The 21,896-nt window shown below is 49.1% G+C and overlaps 1 protein-coding gene across 13 annotated transcripts; it reads left to right on the forward strand.

Moving 5' to 3' along the window:
• The first annotated feature begins 1,132 nt into the window (after positions 1-1,132).
• On the forward strand, positions 1,133-21,798 carry SLC5A11 (solute carrier family 5 member 11). Of its 13 annotated transcripts, none has more exons than XR_015698809.1 (21): positions 1,133-1,248; positions 4,332-4,508; positions 5,432-5,503; positions 6,280-6,384; positions 6,641-6,700; positions 7,211-7,315; positions 8,712-8,817; positions 9,650-9,730; positions 10,156-10,361; positions 11,187-11,322; positions 12,097-12,204; positions 12,599-12,749; positions 12,986-13,154; positions 13,913-14,128; positions 15,360-15,522; positions 16,631-16,812; positions 19,013-19,116; positions 19,500-19,564; positions 19,746-20,634; positions 21,065-21,224; positions 21,677-21,798. XR_015698809.1 is itself a non-coding variant. In XM_009467851.2 (16 exons), exons 2-16 carry the CDS (start codon positions 4,377-4,379, stop codon positions 16,849-16,851), a joined length of 2,031 nt encoding a protein of 676 aa, XP_009466126.1. In that variant the 5' UTR covers positions 1,133-1,248; positions 4,332-4,376; the 3' UTR covers positions 16,852-17,866. The 13 variants fall into 13 exon arrangements, 6 of the variants coding, with proteins under 6 accessions (XP_009466126.1, XP_087588151.1, XP_087588152.1 ...); XR_015698808.1 differs by having other exon boundaries at positions 19,746-19,856; positions 20,436-20,634; positions 21,065-21,798; XR_015698807.1 differs by having other exon boundaries at positions 19,698-20,634; positions 21,065-21,798.
• Positions 21,799-21,896: the final 98 nt, after the last annotated feature.

The raw sequence follows: 21,896 nt of genomic DNA on the forward strand, positions 1-21,896 counted from the left end.
AAAGACCTTTAGTTATGCCCATAAGAACTGTGAGCTGAGTGTGAAACAATGAGATAAAATACAGATACTGTTTTTTTCCTCCGTTGCTTTCTGGTTTCTTAGACTTTGGGGTGCCTTTTTTTTTTTTTTAACTTGCCTCCATTGTCAAGCTAGAAAACTCAAAAGCGAAGGAGAGAGCTGAATTTCTGATTCTAGTAGCTGAGATGATTGTCAGAGAAGGGATAAGTTTCACAAAACGTTTGGTAAAAGCAGTGCAGTTAGTTGCAACATTAAATGACTAGTGAGGGAGAGAGACAAAAGCAGCACCTGCACTAAGAGATGCGGCTCACGGCCGGCCAGCGACGCGGGACGGGCGTTCCCCGGGGGCTGCCCTGCTTTGGCTGAGACTTTCACCCAGGCGTCGCAGAAGAGCTGAGGACTCGCCAGTAAAACATGCCCTTAGGGGATCACACACAGTAAAATTCAGGTTGATAACTCCACTGTCAGACATGGATTAGGTTTGTGTAAAGACAGTGCCCATGTTTGATCTGCCCTCCCGGCTAGTGGGTTACCTGCCTGGTGCTGAGACATGGGGCTTCTCGGTAGTGCTGCCCTGGGGCTCTGTGCACCCCGATTTCAGAGCTGTATGAGCTGCCTCCTGCCACGGTCTCTCGCTGTGCTGGAAGGTCCCTCTTCAGCATCATTCTCTGCATGTGATTTTGCCGTGAGTGTTTACCAGGTTTTTCAGGCAGATGATGCTGAAGTCAAAACCTCCAGGCCGGTCCAAGAAGGGGGCCCGATTCTGGGATTAACCTACAGACTCAGAAATGAGTTATGAACCCCACCCCACAGATGAATTCTGCTGTTTGCAAGGCTTAGGCATAAACTTATAGATAGGACTAGCTGTCAGCTCCCCCCTGTGTCGCGGGCTGTCAGCTTGAGAGGACATCAGCACAGACTTTTTTTATTGTTACTTGTCCCTTCTCTAGCTGTGCAGATTGCTTAAGAGAATGGCACTCTCTGGAGTTTGACCCATGAGCCCTGATAGTGAAAATAATACACTTCTCACCAGAGCCACAGGAGACCGAAAGAGTAACTTCGGGCAATTAGTTTAACTTTGACTATAAATATTCCTTCTCATTCCTTGTGACACCGTTAACAGCTCTGCTGGCAAATCCCGATTCTCTGGCAATATTTAAGCTGCCTGTCAGTTGGCAGAGGCTTGGTGGTGCCCGGCGCAGGGAACAGAATGAGACCCAGCTGAGCACAGTAAGTTCCCTTTCAGCTTCTACCTCAAGTCGGGGAGCTCCGGTTGATGCGTGGGTTTGGGGCTGCCACTGGGCTGTGTTCCAGCCCCGGCAAGCGGTGGTGTCTTTAGAAGGTGGATGGACCTGGGAATGCTTTAAAAAATCCCGTTGAGGAGGCATTTAGAGCGATACAGTCCCCACGGGTTACTCGAGACCCACGTGGGCTGCGTCTCTCCCGGGACCATTGATAAAGGGCTGGCTTCAGCAGCTTCATTTCAATGCCATGGATGTTCCTTCCTCACAATCTCTGGCGAGGAAAGTGCTGCCGCCTGTGCCAGGAACCGAGGGGGACCGAGTTGTGAGCTGAATTTACAAAACGGGCAAAATTTCCACTGGGCCGCGGCAGAGTTAGGATCTGAAATCAGAGCAACTGAGTCTACTGCTTTTTTCCTAATGCCCAGCCTCCCTGCTGGCTCGGGGAGCCGCAAGAGAAGCTTTAACCCGGCACCTGCGTTCAGCTCCAGGAATTTCCCCTGGAGTGTATCCCGCATTTCGTTTCTTTACTGACGGGCACAGCAAATGCCTGCAGAGCTCTGCCCCAGATCCACACGCATTTCAGAGGGCAAGACACAACACTCTCCTGCATGTGTGGCTGAATCCCGTGTGAGACTGAGCGTAGGTAGCTTATAGTGCTGGCTGTGCTGCCGGTGCTAACCACCCGCCTGCGGGCCCTGATACAGGAACTCTCTCAAGATGAAAAGAAACAGCAATATCAGAGCTGCGAAAGAGAAAGTAGGAGGTGTTAGAGTGGAGTTAGGAACTTCCCAAGGCTGGCATACCAAATCCTATTTTTCTTTTCCTAGTTAGAGGTTAAGCATGCCAGTAAAAACTCGGCAAGAGCCAAGACACGTTGCCTCTTAAAGAGGTAAGATACCACTGATCTTCTGATCATCAGTGCCCTGCATCCTTGCAAGGCAGGACTTTATAACGCACAGAAAAGGCTTTGCCAAAGTGCTGCAAGTCCCCAGTCCCAGCCCAGCGCTGCTGCCACTGCCACTCAACCAGAACATGGCTCTGTACCATCTTTGGCTCTTGTGCTAGAGGCTGCTGATGTCTCGGGATACAACTCCCCAACTGTGGAAAGTGGGTGATGGGATGGTATCTGCCACCAGAAAACTCCTTATTTATTGCCCGACCTTTTCGTAAATGCATGAGCCCAGCAGCCCTGCTCCAGGCAGAGCCGTGTTGCAGGACTGGGTGTAGCGGGGACACAGGGCAGGGCTTGTCCTCCTGAATGCTGCCCAGCAGGAGAAATCGCTGCATCTCCGTCACCACGGCACTTGTGACTCCATTCCCTCTCTGTTCTTTCACATACCTGGGCATTAAGCGCCTGGCGGTGCCACCGGTGCACGAGAGCAGCCAGTTGCACTTCAGGCAAGTCTTCAGGCCACAGGTGAGTTAAGGAAAGGTTCCAGCTGCAGTTCAACACATTGACGAAGGGGTAAAGCCGGCGGGCGCTGTGAAAGACGTGACCGAGGGACAGGGCGGCTGTTTCGGTCTGTGCTTTGCTGCGTGCCGGGCATTCAGAGGAAGAACTCGTTTGACCACTTGTTGTCCGACCGTCCACGCCAGGAGCCCCGGGCTGGTGCAGGCCATGTTCGCCCCACCTTCTTCAGCTTTTTGGCAGGAGGGAGCTTAAAAGTATCGCCTTACAAGTGCAAAGGGGCCAAAGGACTTGGCCAGCCGCGTAGGCAGGAGGAGGACGAGGACCAGTAGACACCTGGCCCAGCCATCCTGGTGACACCGGGGCTGGACCCAGAGCTGAGCTGGCTGCGAGGCCACGCCGAGGCCAGGGAGTGCCGGCTCTGCCCCTCTTCGGAGGAACCGTCTCCTCGGCTCAGCAGGGTGAGAGAAATAATCCCGAACCTGGTCCGTGGCGGGAGCGCGGCAGTGAGGTGCTGGGCCTGGGGATCCTGGGTGACCGATAACGGCCACCGCCGAGCCAGGGGCTGTCTGAGGTGGGCCTTGCCCCTGCCGTGGCCGCACCAGGGTTGCCACTTGCCTCCTGTCTTGCTTTCAAAGCGGGGCCAAGCCTGGGTGAGGGGAGGAGGAGGAAACGAGGAGGAACTGCATTAATTCAAATATCCGACCAACCGCCTTGCGTGGACTTTATCCTGTCCCTTCTGCCGAAGGGCAGCAGCCTGGCACCACGGGGCGCTCCAGAGGGCTCCAGAGAGCCCTTGCAGGGGTCCCTCAGTGGTGCCACGTCTCCTCATCAGGCATTTCTAGACAAGAAAACGAGTTTTTATTCCTGTGGGAAGCACATGAATTCATCTCACCCGCAGGAAATGCCTCTGCGGGCTGGTGTGCAGGAGGGAGCCCCAGCTCTGGCACCGGCTCTTCCACCGCTTGGTGCCGGTCCCACACCACTGCACTGTCTACCGGCGGTACTTGCTGCTCATCCCTGCTGCCCCGGCCCACGCCGGTGTGGCAGAGGGTACGTCCATCCCTCTGCTCGGCGACACGCTGCCAGCCCCTATTCCTGATGAGGGAAGTCAGCTGTACTCAGGAGGAGACCCAAGCGCTCTCTGCCCCCGGGCTCGAGCTCTCGCTGTAGCCAAGGAGGAAAATGCCACCGCCGCTGGAGCAGTTCATGTGTCTTTACATCCCGGTGGCTTGCCACAGGCACGTTTCTGGCAGCAGCTTCTCACCAAGGCCAGTCTCACGGCAGCACTGGGACCAATGGGACTTGTCATCATCAGCTGTGCCACGTCCCAGTCCTTTCCTCTGGCTCTTTCAGCTATTTATACCTCCTCTATTTACACTTAATGCGCCCATTTCTCCACCTGTTAGACAATTATCCACTGCAAAGGAAATCTGACCAACCCACAGCTGGCCTGCCTGCTGGCAGCATCTTCACATCACAGAAAGGGGGTCATGAATGAAGGCAAATGCCAGAGACAAGAGCCCTCGCCACAGCTCTGGCACGAGCAGCACCGCAGCCAGAGCCACAGAGCCGATAACCCCTGAATTATTCAAGAAACAGTCAACACCTTCACAGTGCTGCCACATCCTCTCCTAACCATGTAACCCATTTTTTAACAGATATATGCATCAAGACAAAGAAGCCCTCAGCCTGCATAAGAAACCATGGAGACCACCAGCAGCATGCCATCCTCTGTGACGCCCTCGTGGGATGTGTTTCCCCAGAAGACGCTAGACTCCATAGACATTGCTGTTCTTGTGCTGTACTTCCTATTTGTCCTCGCGGTTGGGCTATGGGTAAGCAGATATCGTTAAAAGCTTTCGTACGTGCCCTGTTATACTGAAAAATACGGCTGTTTGGGCCTCAAATTATTTTACTTTGTCTTGAATCAGGCTGCACTTCACTGGATTCAACTGAACAAGTGGAAAGATAGAGTTTACAGGTCCTTTTCCTCACTTCAGCGGGGGGAAGTGTCCTCACTGCTCCAGAGGAGAGCTCTTCAGCTCTAGTGTTTGCCAAGGTTTTGAGAATGCTTGTAAGGAAGAGGTCGTCTAAGTACAAAGTATTGCTAATGATGTTTTGTTCATCCAGGAAGGAATTGCTGTCCTATAAATCACCTGTGCTTGTCCACAGTGGTCTCGACAGCAGATTCCGTAAATTGAAAATACTGTTCATATATATCAGGCAGAAGGACATCCTTTTTGGCATGGCTTTTGTAACAGCAAAAGCACAATTTGGCTGTCATGAGGCAGAGATGAATAGTTGCTCCCTTCAAATGTGGTGCATAACTCTCATGGTGTTGCATGAAACTGCCTGAAATCTCTGAAGAACAGGAGTCAACGAGTAATATGTGCAACGCTGAGCATTTTTCCTGGCTGTGCCTAATAACTAGGGATGTCTGTAGTTCTTGTCCAAAATTGCTTGTCTTCCTTGCGGATCTGGAGTGATTTAGTTTGCTTATCACAGAAAACATTTAATCAGGATACTGAGATGATAGAAAACTTTGCACATGGCTTACAGCATTGGCCAGTCCCCTCCCTCGTCTGCTGCTCTCTTGTCCCCCAGGATATCCCAGCAGCAACTGCAGGTCCTTCAAGAAACCCTTCGCTTTCATCTGATGACAGTACAGAGTCTCCTGCTGGGGAAATGGCTTGGTGATGCTCTGAGCAGCAACTGAAATGATTACTGAAACCTGTGTTCTGCTTTTCTGCTTTCCCAGTCCATGTGGAAGACACAGCGCAGCACTGTAAAAGGCTACTTTCTAGCTGGAGGACAGATGGTTTGGTGGCCTGTAAGTATCTTTATCGTTACACTGCTTGTGCCCTTAGGCTACAGCAAGACTGAAAAGCACTTTTGTCCAAGCAGAACTTCTTTCTCCAAACGGAAAAAAATAAAAAAGCCTTCCATGTTTTGCAAAGACCCAGTTACAATACTGGCATTTTTTTCCCATATTTGAGACTGGGGAAGTGGAGCTGCTGCAGGGCCCTTGCCACAGCCCTGCGCCCCCGTGCCAGCCAGCCCGCTGTCTTGCAAAGCCTGTCTGGTTCTGGATGCTTTGACCTGGAGATTTCCAGAATTAACTGGGTGGTCCCCGTGGCAGACACAGCTTTATGTTGGGCCAGTCTGCTAGGCGGGGTATTTCATTTGGGCTGGTCTGGTGAGTCAGTTTGTACTAATACAAGAACCTGATGACCTGACATTTCTACTTGTCACCTCCACCTTCTGCCCTGCTTCTCCGCGAAAGACTAGACACTGTTTTGGAAGCAGGATGGTCCTAAACATGCCCACAAATCAGCAATAGGCAGCGAATGATGAAAGAAGCTGGAGAGAAGTGCCAGAGCCACTGAACATGTAGGCAAAAGAAGGTGGCAGGGGGTGATAAGGATTTCATGTCCCCCATAGTCATGAGTGGGGGAACAGCACCACTGTGTAACGTCCACGGTGGGAATCCACTGGGTGTGTGGGTGCACTGGAGCACTAAACTACTCTGGTTACCCCTTTGTCCATCACCAGGCTGAGAACAACGCCTTGTGCCAAGGCCAGATCCGATTTCCTGTCTTTCTCCAGGTGGGCGCATCCCTGTTTGCCAGCAACGTTGGAAGTGGCCACTTCATCGGCCTGGCTGGGTCAGGAGCCGCCTCGGGAATTGCCGCAACAGCCTATGAGTGGAACGTGAGTGTGGCACAGCGGCTCTGTAGCCGTCTCTGTTGTCCTGTACAGGGCAACTCCAACACCAACAAATTGCCACACAAGGGTAGAGGTCTGGCAGCTCAAAAGTCTCAGACTCCTGCTGCATGAGCTAGAAGTCACCACCAGCCGCTGGGGATTTGAGGCCTCTGAGGGATAACCCAGTCCCCATGTCCCCATTGATCCACCCCATCACAGCCTTGACCAGCATCGCTGACCTTCCTTTCCATTTGCTTTGCAGGGGATGTTTTGTGTTTTGGTGTTGGCCTGGCTATTCCTTCCAATTTACATAGCAGCAGGAGTAAGTAGATGGGATGTTGTGGCCATCAATGATTTGCTGGTATTTAAACCACCTGTTTGGCTCATGGGCTTAACCATCTCCTGATGTACGTGTGCTTCTTCTGGAAGGCAGGGCGTGAGTCATGGTGCACCCGGCTGCTCCAGTGGCCTGGGCTAACGGGGACGAGAGCTGCTGCCTGGGAACACCACTCCGGGTTCGGGTGTGGGGGTCAGACTGCTCCACTGGCAATGGAGTAGACTTGCTCCATCTCCCAAGGAGACGGACGGAGGCTCTCATATCACAGTTCATAGTGAGCCTTATGCCAGACATTATAGCAAAGTCAGTGCTTGCTAACCTGTTGTGCTGGCCTAAGTAGGCAGCTGAGAACCAAATACCAGCACAATGCAACTGGCAGGGCCGTTCTGGCCTTCCACCAGTGCAAACCGCCCACGCCGGCTCCGTGGGTGAGCCCTCTGCAATTCGCAGGAGCGACTGTGTACCACCTTCTCTGACAGCATGTCTCTTGCGTAGGTTACTACCATGCCTGAGTACTTGCGGAAACGTTTTGGAGGCAAAAGAATTCAGATGTTCCTGGCGATTCTCTACTTGTTCATCTATATCTTCACCAAAATATCAGTAAGTGCAAAAACCCATGGAAACAGACTGAATTAAATTCACTTTCGAAACATGTGCTGATCAGCGAGGCTGAGAAATGCAACTACCAGCCCTTCTCTATATTAGCAGAAAAAGGCGTATTATCAAAATACCTGAGGAAGCTAGACTATAGTTGTTTTGAGAAACTACACAAAAAGAATAACTTCCATTAAGGATCTGAAAGCTTGCTACAGTAGGAGGGAAAGCTAGGTGTCAATGTCTTGAGCAATAGTTCACTGAAAAGTTGAGTTGTGAGTGCGGAAGCATTTGTTGTTAGATTTTGTATGTCTGGCAGCTTACCCAGTTTCATCCCTTTGCATATTTATTGCCTGTGCAGACACCAAACACTGTTATGTGCAGGATGAATAAGAACGTAGGAGTTGGTGTGTGTTTAGGTGAAAAGAGTTTAGTGATTTATTGCACCTGTTTGATGTAGGGCCTTGAATAAATAACTGAATCAACCCTTGTGCAACACCTCACTAGCTGTTTATTAACCATGCAGCAGTGCATAAATCTGTGAAATCAGACAAGTCCCTGCTGGTGTTTTTCCTGTACGTACAGGGCCAAAGTGGGACGCGCTGTCTGACACACGCCTGCCTGTGTGCCCCCTGAAATGGATGCTAGTCACGGGGTTCAGGTGGCACCGAGGAGCTGGGGTCAGGTTCTCCCCTAGAAAAAACTAACCATTGGATGGAAATCTCTGGTAATGCAATTCCTGTATTCAGGATGCTTTTGTATCTGTCTGTCATTCTGTGGTCTGCAGTTTCCCTATCCTAAAGCTCTCCTAAAACGCAGCATTTTCACGTAGCTGCAGAGCTAGTTGGTCAGGGCTGGCTCCCAGCCCCGAGGACACTCTTCCTTATTATCTCGCTGTCACCGTGTCAGCAGGGAGGAATTCACATTATGGCAAACCGGTGCTGGGGCTGGCAGCAGGCTGAGGCACCCGAGGGGGTTTGCACCGCAGGTGCTCCGCTTCCCCCCCCAGCACAGCTCTCCCCACCCAGCTCACCAGTGCTCTGCGGAAGAGATAAGCTCATCCCACTCAGATGTCTTTTTCACAGTGCTGTGCATGCTCCCCCTCTCTCAGGACAGCTCCATCATTGCCCTCCCTGTCCCCGCATGACCAGTAATAATAAACCGCCTAAACACTGCACGAAACCTGCTCCTAATGCACAGGAGACAGGAGCTGGGGCTGCAGAGGGATGTGCCATGTGGAGAAGATGCTGCAGGGAGCCAGGGAGTCACGAACAGTTACAAACCAGACTGGTCTCACTAAGGGAGACAGCTTGGTCAGCTAAATGCTCACGCTCCCTGGCACTACTAGCTCTGAGGGGCTTAGTAATATCATTGCAACTGTGATAACTATCTTTTTCTCTAGGTTGATATGTATGCCGGGGCCCTCTTCATTCAGCAAGCCTTACACTGGGACCTCTATATCGCTGTGGCAGGCTTGCTGGCAATCACAGCCGTTTACACTGTTGCGGGTACGTGGCTGAGTTTCAGATCATACCACAGATCCCGCTTAGTGAGCTGAGCATGTTCACGCAATGCACCGTGCATCCTCGTGCTTGTGATAGGAGTCCTGCGCTTCCCATACCATCTGGTTTTGCCATGAGTATGGATAATGGGGGGGGAGAAAGCAATTGATAACTTGCCTGTTAAGAAAAAAATTACCAGGTAAGCGTAAATGAATACCCCTTATAAGGCCATACCAGACATGGATGCATGTCAGTTCTGCTTTAAGGAGAAGCTTTGCTCGAGGCATTTGCACAATACGTTTTTCCTCTGGGCATTTGGAGGTATGAGTGATTTACATAACAATGAGCCGTGTAATGCGGAAAGCATTATCAATCTTGGGTGTCCTTTCAGGGCTAATGGGTGGCCAAATGGAAAAAAGCCATGCATGGAGTAAGCAGCAAATCCCAAACAAATAAAGGTTGCTCCTTTCCCAGTGCTCATCCCTAGTGATGTTGCTCATAAAGATACCCCCCCCCGCTTTTTTTTTCTTCTCCTCCTTATTCAGCTTGGGCCTTGTTTTGGAGCTTTTCCATGTATTTCCCGTAGAAGTACTTATACTGGACTTTGGCTTTTTAGTGACAAAATGGTGACTCATTATGATTCAAAACATGAGAAATTTCAGCCAAAGTATCATGCACAGGAATTGGCCGAGCTGCCCCCAACATGGTCAGAACACGCCAGCCTGCCAGGCTTGGGGCTCGGCTTATGCTGCTTGTCAAAAACTTTTGCAAAGCAGATGAGATGCTACCACAGAACAAACCCAGTTTCCCACTGTTTGCTGCTTCTCTGCTCTCTTAGGTGGCCTGGCAGCTGTGATATACACAGATGCTCTGCAGACTTTCATCATGCTGATCGGGGCTGTGACTCTCATGGTCTTCAGTGAGTATTTCCCTAGGATTTTATTACTAAAACTATGATAGATGCTTTACCAAGTACTACAGACAAGCTGGATCATTACAACTGATTACTCAGTCGATGTTCTGGTAACTGCTTTCTATGTATTTTCCTGTTGGAATATATGTTTATACAAATAATCTTATAGTAGTTCTTTATGTGGCAAAAATGCATGAGTAGTCCCTGAAAAACCTCTAAAGAAACACTTTCTGAAGCAATACCATAGATGAACAAGCACCTTCTCTAGCCAGCAGTTTTAGCATTATGCTATCCCCCGGCCCAATGTTAGAGGCAATAGCTTCCGATTTTAAAGAATACTTGTGGAGGATCACCCATAGCAAACTACAGAGACTGAAAATCAGAGTACCGACCCGGGAGATGTGATAACTGCTTCTCATGACCTATTTTAGGCTTTGTTGAAGTTGGCGGTCTTGAAGGTTTGCAGACAAAATACTTTGATGCCATTCCCAGCACCCGCAAGGAAAACAGTAGCTGTGGCTTGCCAAGAGAAGATGCTTTTCACATTTTCCGAGACCCTGTTAACTCTGACCTTCCCTGGCCAGGAGTTCTGGTGGGAATGACCATCCCATCCCTGTGGTACTGGTGTACAGATCAGGTGGGTTACTGCTTATTTCTTTGTTCGGTTTCAAAAACATGTTATTGGTTGTATGAATCTGATTACAAACCTAAGGTTTGCAATGTAGCCTGGACTGGTTTACTATTTCTGATGGGAAATCAGTAAAATCTGACGCTTTCAATAGTAAAGCTGCAAAACTTAATACGCACAACTAAGTTTTGGGAATCATTTCAACATAAAAAGGGGTGAGAATGTACGTATGAGTTAATCCCAGTCTACAAAGATGATTTGATTTTTTTTTTTCTAACTTAAGCCTCTCACTTCTTTTGAACCACCTGTGCACTCACACCTTCAACTTTCCAGGGCTCTGATTACCATCCCTCCTAGCGACAACATCAGAGGCAGCAAGACCGAAGCCCTAAGCAACCTCCTGATGTTTCTGTAGTACTCTTTTATTTAACTCATTTTGCTTGTTTCAGACTCTGTCCTGCTTTGGCAGGAGGGCTGCTGAACTGGCCAGATTTAGCCATTGGGTCAGGGAAGTCCCCAAGACAAGAAGAAGAAAATAAAATTCTAAGCCTGAGTATGATTAGTTTAAGGAACAGATTATGCAACACAGTATACTGCAGAAGCAAGGCTCAGATTTGATGACACAAGCAGTGCCTTTCAGGTCTACGTTTCTGTAAGGTATTCAGAATCTGAAGCAAGAATTATAAAGCTACAGCCAGGCTCTGTGTTCATCCTTCTAAGATTTCAATAGTTTAGAGGAGGACGAAGTATACTCATCAATGCAATCCGTATCCCATCATCTACAGCTAGCTCCTCTCTGCTGACAGCAGACCAAACACATTTCTTAATTTCTAGGTCATCGTTCAGAGGTCCCTTGCTGCTAAAAACCTCTCTCACGCCAAAGGAGGCTCCTTGATGACCTCCTACTTGAAAATTTTGCCCCTCTTTATGATGGTAATGCCAGGCATGATCAGCCGGATTCTCTTCCCAGGTAAGTGCTGAAGGAGAGATCTGTTCCCTCTATTTATCACTACTGGTTGTGCTTACTCTATGGAGCTGGAACAGCCTTTACTGAATAAGTTAAAAGGTTGCAATGCATCAAATGCCCAAAGTATGAAGAAATTTTCTTCCAGTTATAAGCTGGAGAATGCACACCCTCCTACAGCAGACCCCAGACACATACTGCACAACGCACTGCTCCGTGTGCTAGAGCAGTTGGCTGTCATCTGTTCTCACAACAGTCGTGCTGATCTATTCTGAGCTTGCTACCTGCAGCTGCTCTGCGTTTTGATCATGCACTTAGGTCTCTCCTGCACCCAACATGTTACTCCTCTTGCAATTTAAGTTTGAGGCACTCGGAGAAATCCTAACATACCACCTTGAAGGTTGTAAACTGCTCACCGGGTGGGAATGTATGGATGTGCCTGTCCATGAGGGGCTGTGCCAGAGGTGGGTGGATAGCCTTAGTCCTCACGGGAGCAACATTGCTACAGAAGAATTAGACATTCAAAGCAGGTCAGCTACCTATACGGGTAGTATCTTTTGCATGGAAGGGAAAAAAGGGAAAACAGGGAAGCCCAGTGCTGCTCTTACCTCACTGCGTTGGAATAGTCCTGCATTACTTTCTGGAAGCTTTCCAAGATTTCCAATATCCAGTATTTCACTTAGAAAGCAGATTAAAACATTCAGTAGCCTAACTTGTTTAGATACATTGGTTTATTGTGGCTACGGAATACTGCCTCTCACTCTCCCTTCCTTATTTTAGATCTGGTGGCTTGTGCAGATGCGGAAATTTGCCGAAAAATCTGTGGCAACCCGTCTGGCTGTTCCGATATTGCTTATCCTAAGCTGGTCATAGAACTTCTGCCTGTGGGTAAGGAGCTTGGTAATGGTGCTGGCACTGATGGGTATGCACCAGCCAAAAGGCATCTGTGAGAGAAGTTCAGAGAGGAAAATACCCTGCAACTATAATTTCAGTGGGGTTTATGTTGGGCTTGGTGAGACAGTGGCAAAGGACAGCATGCAACAGGAGAGATGGGTGATGATCAAGTATCTAGAGGTCTAATTCAGTCAAATTTGGATAAGAGATAAAGCGCAGATGTTTAACAATGAGAATCAACTGTTAACACCTCCCTAACACTGCCATTTTAAAATCGAGGCTAAAAACATTTTTAAAAGTCTGTTCTAGTTCAAAGAAGAATTCGAGGACATCCTACAGTGGGGTTATTGGGGATTCCTCAGGGCGGCTGTACTTCTTCTGTTTCCAGGACTCAGGGGCCTGATGATGTCAGTGATGATAGCAGCTCTCATGTCGTCCCTGACTTCCATCTTTAATAGTGCCAGCACCATTTTCACCATGGACCTCTGGAAACACTTCCGTCCTCGTTGCTCTGAGTGGGAACTCATGATCGTTGGCAGGTAGGAAGAACTAGGACACGCATGTTATATCAGAGCCTGAGCATCAGAGGCACATCTCAGTACACCTCGCAGCCTGCTGCCCCTGTACAGATGTAGTATCTTCATATTGCACAGGTTTGGTGGAGGACTAAGTGGAGGCTTTACGGTTACGAGAGATCTCAGTTGGAGTCTTGCTAGCTGAGCAATTGGAAAAGAACGGTCTGAACTAACAGTAATGGCATCTTTTTCTTGCACAGGGTCTTTGTGCTGCTGCTCACTGTGGTCTCCATCCTGTGGATCCCACTGGTACAGGCTGGCCAGGGAGGGCAGCTCTTTATTTACATCCAGTCGATCAGCTCCTACCTGCAGCCCCCCGTGGCAATGGTGTTTATACTGGGTTGCTTCTGGAAAAGAGCGAATGAAAAGGTAATGGCTCCGCTGTGCTCAGCACAGTGGCCTCTGTGGCCTTGCTGTCCTCACAAGAGCCCTGCAGTTCCAACCACCACCCCAGACTGCAGTTCTGCCGCCACTTGTAGTGTTTGGGAGAACAAATGCACCCAGACCTCTGCACAACCCAAGCAACCATCATCAATACAGGAGTAAGCAATTCCTGATTGCATTGCTCTGTTGCAGGGTGTCCTTCAGAAATCTTGAAGCCTGCTAGGGGCTTACGAGCCATCAGCTTGTTTATTATATGGACTTGTATTATCTGCATCAGGGGGGCTACAGAAGGCACAGTGAGCCCAGAGAGTGAAGCAGCCAGACCAACTGGCATCAGGAGTCCTAAACCTCCAGTTTCTCCACAGACTGTTGCTGGGTAAAGGGTAAAATCTTCCCAAACCAGGCTTTGGTTAGGCGGAGAGTAGTTGTCAGCCCCCCAGGGTTAAGGCAACCATTAGGATACAGATATCACTCTTCAAAATATTCTGGCATAAGATGTTATCCTTCCCCTCCATACCAAAATTAATGACCCACTTGACCCCACGGAGGAGAGGTACCAGGCTGCTGTTGCAGCACTGGCGGACCTAGATAGCAAGAGCGGAAAAGGGAGGAGAGGGAATCCTGCCAAAAAAACAACAAGGAGAAAGCCTGGCCAGCTTGTAGCCTGAGAATGTGGGTATAGCCCTGGATCCTGGGTGGATGCATGCTGCTTGCTCCAATAAAGAACACCCTTCCTTTCCTAGGGCGCGTTCTGGGGCCTGGTGATTGGGCTGCTGCTGGGCGTCATTCGGCTGGTGCTGGACTTCATCTACCCAGAGCCCCAGTGCGGCGAGATCGACCTCCGACCAGGCGTGGTGAAGTACATGCACTATCTCTACTTCTCCATGGTCCTGGCCGCAATCTCCACGCTCACTGTGCTGGTCGTGAGCATGCTCACTGAACCCCCCTCGGAAGAAATGGTGCGTCACCCCTTCAGATTTCTTTCGTTATTTGTAAATGGCTTCCAGGATGCCCCACATTACATCCATGGGAATAATTTGGGGATAAATAATCTGGAAATGGAAGTTTCCATTCATTCTTTATTTATGATCACACTTGCAATAACCTGTAACAGCAATCCCTCCTCTGCTCCAGCACCCTGCTGCCATTTAAGATTTTGGTCCCATAAATCCAGAGTCCCACCCTGGAAACTGGTCAACAGTAGATGCTACAAAGAGCTGTTCTTAAGTTTCAAACATGTGTGTTTAATCCATGACATATTAGCTTTTTCCCTCTATTTTCCAAGAAATTCCAGCTTCTGGGTCATCTTTATCAACTCTCTTACTAATTTAGTGAGGAACCATTTTTACTCGCAGAAAAAAGAAATCAAGGGCAGAGAGCACACTTCCTCTGGAACAGGTTTGTGCCAGTTTGACTATTTTCAATAGATACACTGAGGCTGCAGAAAAGCATTAATAGCAGAAAGAAGGGCCAGAGGGACCTTCAGAAACCATACAGCCAACGCATCCTCTTGCTTCAAGACAGGATTAACCCGACACATTTCTGAAAGACCTGGTGAACTTATTCTTAGAAGTCCCCAGAGAGGGGGAATGCCCAGGGAGGTGTGTGATCAAATCGAGACCTCACCTGCCCCTCCAGTAGCAGTTTTTCCTCATCTCCAACCTGAATCTTTCCAGCTTCATGTTGTGCTCATCCCTTCCTGTCCGCCCTATCGTTGATATTGAGAACACTCCTCCTTAATGAGTCTTTCACATATTTGAAGAAAATTATCATATCTCCCACCTGTCTTCTCTTCTCTCAACAACCCCAGTTCTTTGAATCATTCCTCCCTGGCCACAATTTCCATTCTTTTGCTCCCTTCACTGACCCGCTCACAGTCTGCATCCAGTGATGGTCCCGTGCAGAAATGTCTCCTCCTCGGTAACAGAGAGTGAAGAATGCCATCCTTCAGAGAGTGTAGCTGTACAAACAGCTGTCGTGTTCCAGACAGAACTAAAACCAACATGCCGGTGGTAGCCGTCGCTTCTGTAGTTACCAGCTGAGCACTTTGCTGTTAACCTGCTCCAACAGAGTGGGAGAACAGATTTCAGCCCCTCTAAGTATTCTCTCTGCAGGCTGCTCTACTGCTCAGGTAGTCCTTTAAACAACCATGAAAGCAGTTGTCTTTAACACCACTCTTCATGCCATCAGATAAGTCGGCTTACCTGGTTCACACGTGGGGATCTACCAGTCAAGAAAGACCTAGCAGTCAGCCCTTCCCCTGATGCTGCAAAAGGAGTGTGTGAAGCTGAGCGTCCAGCTCTCCAGATTGATATAAGCATTGCTTCTGAAAATAGTTCAGATGATAATAAATGTAAGTGCTCCAACGTCGTATTCAGTAATACCTACACTTAACAACCCTAGGCATTATGTAAAGGCTTTGAAGACAAGAAACGTTAAAGCTACTTCCTCTGGATTTCTGTAACTTCAGGGCATGCTAAAAGGTTTTTACCTGACAGTGTTACCTAAGCAGAAGTTTAGTTTCTTTTCCATCTCTTGATGGCATTAGATATGCTTGAAATCAAGAAGGAGCTGGATGGGATACAGAAAGCCATGCCCCTTACCCTGCACTAGAGACTGGTGCTGCTTGCACCTGCTGCAAGGAGAACTGGTTGAAAAAGGGGAGGGTGGAGGAAAAACACAATTATTTTCATGAAATTCCATTTCTGTTTTTCAGTGATGTTTTCTGATCGACTCTAGCAGCAGGGAGAACCCAGAGCCCTGGGCGGAGTTCTTGACAGATCAGTGAAGGAGGATTTACATTTTTTAAAACTTGTACTTGTCGGTATTAGGTACAAACATGCATAGCAACTCACTCTGCATTTTCCAGCGATGATTATCATCACTTGTTTTTGCCAGGCTTGGGACACTGTTTATGTAACTTTGCAGCTTTTGCTGTGTATTCCTTTGATCTATAAAAAGCTGTTGAAAGGATCAGTAAGTTAATGAATTGCTGTGCAGCTCTCCCAACTGCTGGGAAGCCTCACGTTTGTTGTGCATGAGTGCTGCCTTCCCAGCATTTAGTCGTGTATGCCCTAACCCGCACCAGAGCTGGGAGAATTCAATTTACACGCGTGTGGCGTGGTGTAACCCTAAATGGACTAGAGCATGCACTTGCGAGAGGAAGCTGATGGGCACCAAGCAGCTACAGCTGAGCTTAGGTTTGGTCTACTGTTACTGTTTATTAAATGTTGGGAACAGCAGAACTTGAGCTCAGAGCTCCAGGGAAGAATGAAATTGGTACTGCAGCCCCAAAAGATGCTAATTGAAGGGCTTCCTACACCTCAGCGTAGCTAGTGTATTCATTTAAAGAACGCTGGTGCGTTTTTGCATCAAGACCCTTTGTACAGGACCACACTGATACATTCCTGGGATGTGTTTTGCTGGTGAGATTTGTACCTCACTACTGACTGTCTTTTTAGGTACGACTAACGCCAAAGGGAACTCGAAGCTGATGACCGCCTTTCTGTGGCTCTGTGGGATGGAGCGCAAACAGGAAAACGCTGAGAACGCAGCACCGACTAAACCCGAGCCGCTTCCCATGGCTTCCCTGGAGGAGAAACCGCTGGTGAAACACGTCCTGAACATCAACTTGTTATTATGTGTATGTGCTGGGGTCTTTCTCTGGGCCTACTTCGCATAGCAGTTGGCTATTCCACTCCAGATGACATCAACTAATTTTAATTGGTGTAAATAATAATAATTAGCAGAGGGTTAATGTAATTCTTAATGCTTTCTAAATTTTATTTCTTTATTTAAGAAGACAGACCCTCCTCCCTAATCCTTTCCTTAGTTCTAATGGGGGCCTGGCTGTGAAAGGTGCTGAGCGCTCGGCACCGTCACTATTGGACCTGAACGGGCAACAACACGATGGGTGTAAAGGGCTAAGGAAGCCAGCTAGGCAGAAGAGGTTTGTTTGGCTATTTTAAATATTTAATTATGCTCTTTGGGGTTAGAGCACTGCCCGGAATTCAGGAAGCCTGGATTCCGTTCCTATTTATGCCTCTATAACCAGCTACAAGCACTTGTTTCCCCTGTGGTTCAGCTCCTCTGCCCTGGAGGGCTGAGTGCCCGGAGGAGGGCCAGCGCCCGCTGTCTGTGCCGTGGAGCAGCAAGCCGTGCCTCGCCGCCTCAGCCCCGCCGGTTTAGCTTCCTCCGTCAGCGCAGCGGGCAGAAGCACATATGCAATTAGCGGTCATGGGCCCCCTGACGTTTCTGTCAGTTTGTGCCGAGCGAAGGGAGCTCTCGCAGCCGTCCGGCCGTCCGGCCTGCCTGCCTTAAAAGCCTCCCCGCACAGCACGAGCACCGCTGGCAGCGCCGCGATGGCGGGGCTGGCCAGCGAGCCCACACGGACCAACGCCAGCACCCAGCGTGGAAACTGCTCCAAAACTGTCCCCAGGGACACCTGAAGGAACTCGGCCGGGCCGAACCCAGCAGGTGCTGCCAGGGACGAGGGCAGCGCAGGGCCTGGCGCACCCCCTCGCCTCCCGGGGAGGGCCGGGCACCCCGCAGCCACCCTGCGAGCACTGCCACGCCGTGAAAACCTTCGGCCGGGGCCATCGACCACCTTCCGCCTCACGTCCATCCCCGGGGGAGGACAGGCGGGCCGGGCTGTGCTGGCCGTGTGATTCAGCCTGTCCCTCTCCTCTGGGGCTTTGTGTAGCTGCAGATAAACTTATTAAAGAGCGAGAGGAGCTGCTGCTGCTGCTGCTGCTGCTGCTGCTGCTGCTGCTGCTGCTGCTGCTGCTGCTGCCTGCCTGCCTGCAGTGTGTGGGGGCCGCGGGGGCGGCTGGGGGGGTTGCCCCAGGCCTCGGGCCCAGCGCGGCCGCTCGCGGGCTCCACCGGCCCCTCCCGGGCTCCAGGCCCCGCGGCCATGTCGGAGGAGGCCCCGGCGCTAGGGCGGGCGGACTCGCCGGAGCCGCCGGCGCTGGAGCGGCAGAGCCTGCTGGCCGTGCGGCGGGAGCGGCTGGACCGCGCCGCGCAGGTGGGGAGGCGGCGGCGGGGCCGGGGCTCCCCGCCCAGGGCCGGGCGGTGCGAGAGGGCATCTCCGCTCCTCCCCGCAGCGCCGGTTCCCGCTCCACAGGCTGCTGGTGGTGGCCCGGCTGGGCGAGGGGGCGGCGGCGGCGGAGGTGGCAGGTGGGTGCCCCGGCCGGGAGGGGACACGCAGCCCCCCGCGAATCCCCCGGCCCTGGCAGGGCGGGCGGGCCGGTAAGGGCCGCAGCGGCCGGGGACCTGCTGGGCCCTGGGGCTCAGGGAGTCCCACCTCCTGTGCTGGCATTTCATGCTCCTCTGCCATGCAGTTTCTAAGAATACATGAAATATTGCATGGTTGTACCACCTACTAAAGCTTACGGCACTGCCTGTGCACAGAGTAACGTAACGGGCAGTATGGAGCAGGGATGCATAAAAGCCCTGTAGTAGCCCATCGGCTAGTGCCCATGTCCAGCAGAGGCAAGGGTTCAACTGCACATGCAAGACTTCTGAAGTGCTCTACATTTGGATCTACAAAATGTAACTGCATCTTCAGAGTAAAATGCTAATGGGAATTTTAGACTTCAGCTACTGAAATATTGCAGGGCTTGGTGCAGTTTTAGGCGCTAGTGTGAATTGCATTGGTGCATATGTCAAGAAGAGATTCCCATGGTAGCAATGCTTTCCTGTTTCTTCTGAATAATAAAAGCATAATCTGTGAATCTGTTGTCTGTGGCAGCAGAGGGAACACAGAACAGACCCCACAACACTAACTTGCTGGAACTACCGCTATGAACAGTTTGACAAACTGCCAGTTTTTCTTTTGAAACAAGGTTATCACAGACGACTGTTTGAAAATGCATTAGAAGACCACTCAAGAGAACAGGTCTCAGGTCTGCTACTTCTCTATTCCAGCTGTATTTTTCATGTAGTAGAGGTAAGTTACATAAATTCCTAGTGGGATCAAGTAACCTTGATTCATCGTTGTACAAATTTGGCTTCTAAGATCCAGCTAACTACAAATGTGTAACCATCTCTTACTCCATACCTAGGCTTAAAGACCTGAATAATGCTGTGGTGGGCTCAGTAGCTTACCTCTGGGATTTCCTCCACCCAGTGCTTCAGATAACTGCCCCAGAACATTACTCTGACAAAATTATATGACGTGTTCTGTCAGATGTAATAGGAACAACATGTGTTGTCCTCAGCACCTGTGACTCAAAGGGAAAGTCCATGTAGGGCAGCTGATGACTTATTTTTATATTCAGAAATTAGTTTGTAAAACGCAATTCTGTAAAAACTCTACCCTTTCCTCTGCAGTCTTGCAGTAGCACAATCCATCTCATCATCCAAGATTTAGCTTCTCTCCAAAATCAAGGTCATAGGTAAGTGTTTCATATCACTTAGATGAAACAAAATTTCAGCCAAAGTGGCAGAATGCTTCCTTAAGGTTAAACTGAACATTAGCTACGATTATATCAAGCTTTTATTCTCCCATTGAATACCTGTTGATCACAGAGGAGCTGACATTTTCCAGCTAACACAACACATCTTTTCTGGATGCAGTCAGCAGCTGACCAGCTGATGGCAGGCTCTTCTCTTGCCCAGCCTTGCATTGGAGTCCATCTTCCAGACACCAAGACTTCAACTGTCAACAGCCTTCATAGGTTTCAGAAAGTAGGAAAATTCCTTCCTTAGGAATCGGCTGTTATTATTTCTGTACCCTGCTTCGTAAACATTTGTAGATGTACATACTGGAATTCCAAAAATTATCTTTAGATTACTAGTCACTGCCTTCCAGCCTGCTATTTGTCCTTTCAACACTACCCAACCAGTCCCACAGCATTCAGCCAATTACTGTCTTTAGCTTAACCTGGTCTAGGGCCCCATATTAATTCACTGAAATCCTGGTTCATGAAAGCTGCATCATTTTCTTTGCTGTGAGTGGAATTCCTACCAAAGCAAGCTACATCACACTCCTGCATTTGCTTATTAAACCCCTACTGCTCTTTTGCTCCTTTCTTACCCTTGCACCTGACCAGTCCACTCAAGACCCTTGCACAGTATGTCAGAGTACAATTAGAAAAGGTTTCCGCTGGCTGGGGTGGGAGGGGTGCACCAAGCTGTATGCATACAATGCTCTAGCATAGCTCTAGGAATGCAAACAACCACTCACAGCATAGCTTATAAAACTCAACTATCTGATAAAAACTCCTTGCTGTACTTGAGGATGGAATTCACTCTCTTTCTACTCAGTGCTTTACTCCAGGAAATTAAAGTTTTAGCGGTGGCACATAACATCCCCACCAGACTGTTCCCAGACTGGTACGTGGCAACAGCAACATCTCCTGTGACATGTCCACAAGGCTCCACGCAATCACAGTCTACAGCAGAGGTGGTCACAGAGTGCCTTACCCTCCTACTCAAAGCGGCAGCTTATATTCAGAGTTTTGAGGTAAACTTCAAATAACTGGGCTGTAAGAAATTTACCTAGCTTACCCCCATAAACCCCCCCCCCCAAACCACACCAGCCAGCAGCCGCACTTGTCTTTCAAGCAGAGTTTACAAGCATATGCACCCGAGAGGAATCTAGAAGCAGTGTTAATGCATTACAAAACCTTATTATTTTATTCCAAGTTTCTTTCTAGACCTCTGTAGGGTTATTTTGTGCAGCCATTTGATTGAACTAAGCTTAAAGCCAGGCGAGAGTCACTTGTGAAGCTGATACCTTACACTGCCTCCTACCCCTGCCCATTGCTGTGCACTCTTGGGAACACAGGATACAGTTGTGTTTGGTAGAGAAAGGCAAATTTCCTCAACTTTAACTGTGTCATAGCCCTGTGCTCTGATTGTGACTGCATTGAAATATATTGTTTATTATCAAGGATGACAATGAAGATACGAATGAGAGCGTACACACTCTTGCACCTGAGCTGCTAATCCCGGCAGAGAATATTAACTATTTGTATAATGCTGAAGAATGTGCAAGTCCAGAAGATTTTCTGAGAATTTATTTAAGTCCTGCAGAGCCTGCCCTGGATTCAGGTACACTGCATCCCGTTTGAGAGATAAACATCAAATTTAGTAACAGAACTAGAATTTGTGGCTCAGAACACTGAATTTTGAGTTACAAGAGTTTGTTACAGTGCTAGTGTAGTGACAGAGGAAAGCAGGTCTACACCCACTAACAGGGGTCATCTTCCCTGCAAGAGATGTCTGAACAGGAAACAACTGGGTAGCCACCGGGATTTCAAACTGGGGCATCAGTGAGATAGCAACTAAAATATATTTATCACGTCACCAAGTGCAATGTGTCTTGTCAAGACCTTTATGAAATGCATTTTTATTTTGTAGTTAAGCCTGATGTCTAGTTGAATAGCTTCAATAAAATGTATTATGGAGTATTAAGAAATTTATAGTTTAAGTAAATTAGTTTAAGTCATTATATGAATGTTACCTCAATTGACTACTTTCCTCTCCCTCCCTCTTATTAACAGAAACTGTATGGCCTGTTCCATCTCATCTCTCTCCATGATCCAGAGTTTCTCCAGGCAGCTGGACTCATTTGTGTTAAACATGAATCTACACATTAAAGAATAGATACATATTAATTCCCAGTATGCTTCCGCTACAGTCCTTAGAAGAACAAGACTGAGCAGCCAGAGACTCATGAGCTACAAAAGCCCAGGCAATGATTGTGTAATCTTCAATGTTTAC

This window comes from Nipponia nippon, unplaced genomic scaffold (genome assembly GCF_047370975.1).
Source record: "Nipponia nippon isolate SJK-2023a ecotype South Korea unplaced genomic scaffold, ASM4737097v1 scaffold_5, whole genome shotgun sequence".
NCBI classification, from domain to species: Eukaryota; Metazoa; Chordata; class Aves; order Pelecaniformes; family Threskiornithidae; genus Nipponia; species Nipponia nippon.

Bases quoted from the DNA above. Each gene is read 5' to 3' on its own strand.
- SLC5A11 (XM_087732022.1), top strand. From the start codon at position 4,377: ATGGAGACCACCAGCAGCATGCCATCCTCTGTGACGCCCTCGTGGGAT. The intron at 5,504-6,279 runs GTAAGTATCTTT...GTCTTTCTCCAG, and splicing joins GACAGATGGTTTGGTGGCCT to GTGGGCGCATCCCTGTTTGC. The intron at 6,385-6,640 runs GTGAGTGTGGCA...TTTGCTTTGCAG, and splicing joins CAACAGCCTATGAGTGGAAC to GGGATGTTTTGTGTTTTGGT.